General features: G+C 35.3%; 1 protein-coding gene across 1 annotated transcript; it reads left to right on the top strand.

Annotated features, from left to right (window-relative positions):
• Positions 1-531: 531 nt before the first annotated feature.
• On the top strand, positions 532-1,400 carry LOC107749092 (zymogen granule membrane protein 16-like). Its single transcript, XM_016564146.1, has 2 exons — positions 532-680; positions 828-1,400. The coding sequence occupies exons 1-2, from the start codon at positions 532-534 to the stop codon at positions 1,153-1,155; spliced, it is 477 nt and encodes a 158-aa protein (XP_016419632.1). The 3' UTR covers positions 1,156-1,400.
• The last annotated feature ends 261 nt before the right edge of the window (positions 1,401-1,661 follow it).

The raw sequence follows: 1,661 nt of genomic DNA, 5'->3' as shown, positions 1-1,661 counted from the left end.
GTGTTCTAATATAAAAACTAGTGATGTGTTATCCTGGATTTTCTTAGAATTTCCTGTATAACCCTTTTTCCTATCCTTGTTGTTTTGTATATTTTTTATTTGTTAAAAAAAAGTTCACACTCTTTGGCAAAATAAGCAAAGTTATATATATATATCATTCTAATCATTCTTTGCATTTGGACCAAAACTTGTTTTGCATTCCAAAACATTCTATTTGAGGTGTGTCATAATTGAGACAGAAAGACAATCATACCTTGTCCAATAGAAGAGGTTTGACTAGGAGGAGAATATAAATGCAGGAAGGATTAGTAAGCAAACCAGACTGCTCAAATATCAACCACATCAAGTATAACTGTAGGTAATAACTTTATATTTCTAAAATTCCAGTGATTATCTTTTATCATCGAAATGTTCTTAGGTATATACGAAAACACTAATCACCATTCTGTCAATATGTAATGTAGTTAGATGTTGGAAACTGCTACCTAGTGATATAAAGTGATGTAAAGCAAATTGTACAGTGATAACAAGATGCAGATCCAACTTACAATGGCATACAGTTGGGAGATAGCTCTTGCCCTGGCTGCTGGGGACGGCAGTGGGACTGAATATTCCACTGCACATACGGGTCGCATCACTGGTATCAGAATCTGGGAATACAGTAGTGCATACATTGGTGGGTAAGTAAAGCAATGCAGCACTGATCACCTATCCAGACGAAAAGAGTGCCAAACTAATTAAGATGTGTTTTATTGTGACTTAATGTAAAATTAAGTAATTTGCATTGTGTGTATCTATTTGAACACTGACGACACATATCTGTTTAGAATCCAGCTGAGTTATGATGGTAACTGGACAACACTTGTTTGTGCAAACTATGGCACTCAGATGGAGATGACACTTCTTGACAACGAATCCATCGTTCAGGTGTCTGGAAAGTACGACTATGGCTACATCTATGAGCTTATGTTTGTCACTAGTCAAGGCCGATCTTTTAAAGTGGGACAACCTTCTGGAATCTCATTTAACTTCTACCCGACCCATGATGGAAGTGAGCTACGCTTTCTCAGTGGTCGACAGAATGGATGGGGAATCACCTCCATTGGGGCTCACTGGGCTGTCTACCACAGCAGTGACAACAGTGTAACACCTTAAGATCATAATTAGTTCAGTTCAGTGCCCTTTACCTTCTTCTTGCCAGCATTAAATAAACATCTACAGAAACTTTTTATTTTTATCTGTGTTTATCTGAGTTTTATCCTTTCTCATTTTTATAGACATGATTCTCATGATTGTTACTTGAATAAAGTCGATGTTGTTTTGTTAATCTTAGCCTGTGTTAGGTGGGTCTTCTAAAATACACTCATTTTCAGCTGCAGCTGGATTTACAACATTTTCAGCTGCATAACCGTTGTCTTTTTTTTTTTCTTTTTTTTTTTTAGCATTTTCTTTATTATGTGAATTGCTTTGTCTTGTTTATATTTCTTCAACAACTGACATTCACATATATTATCTTTTATTTTTGTTATATGAAGATCACATTAAAAACATGGAAACATTTTACCTTGCATTTATTGTTTATTTCTCCTACTTCTCCTACATATTTCTTCAAATGCCTTATATGTATTAGGGATGTGCATCTCATGACTCAGATACGCATC

This window comes from Sinocyclocheilus rhinocerous, unplaced genomic scaffold, assembly GCF_001515625.1.
Source record: "Sinocyclocheilus rhinocerous isolate Xijiao unplaced genomic scaffold, SAMN03320098_v1.1 scaffold491, whole genome shotgun sequence".
In the NCBI taxonomy this organism is placed as follows: domain Eukaryota; kingdom Metazoa; phylum Chordata; class Actinopteri; order Cypriniformes; family Cyprinidae; genus Sinocyclocheilus; species Sinocyclocheilus rhinocerous.
Note: the sequence above shows the minus strand (reverse complement) of the source record. Positions and strands in the feature narration are given on the sequence as shown.

Bases quoted from the DNA above. Each gene is read 5' to 3' on its own strand.
- LOC107749092 (XM_016564146.1), top strand. From the start codon at position 532: ATGCAGATCCAACTTACAATGGCATACAGTTGGGAGATAGCTCTTGCC. The intron at 681-827 runs GTAAGTAAAGCA...ATATCTGTTTAG, and splicing joins AGTAGTGCATACATTGGTGG to AATCCAGCTGAGTTATGATG.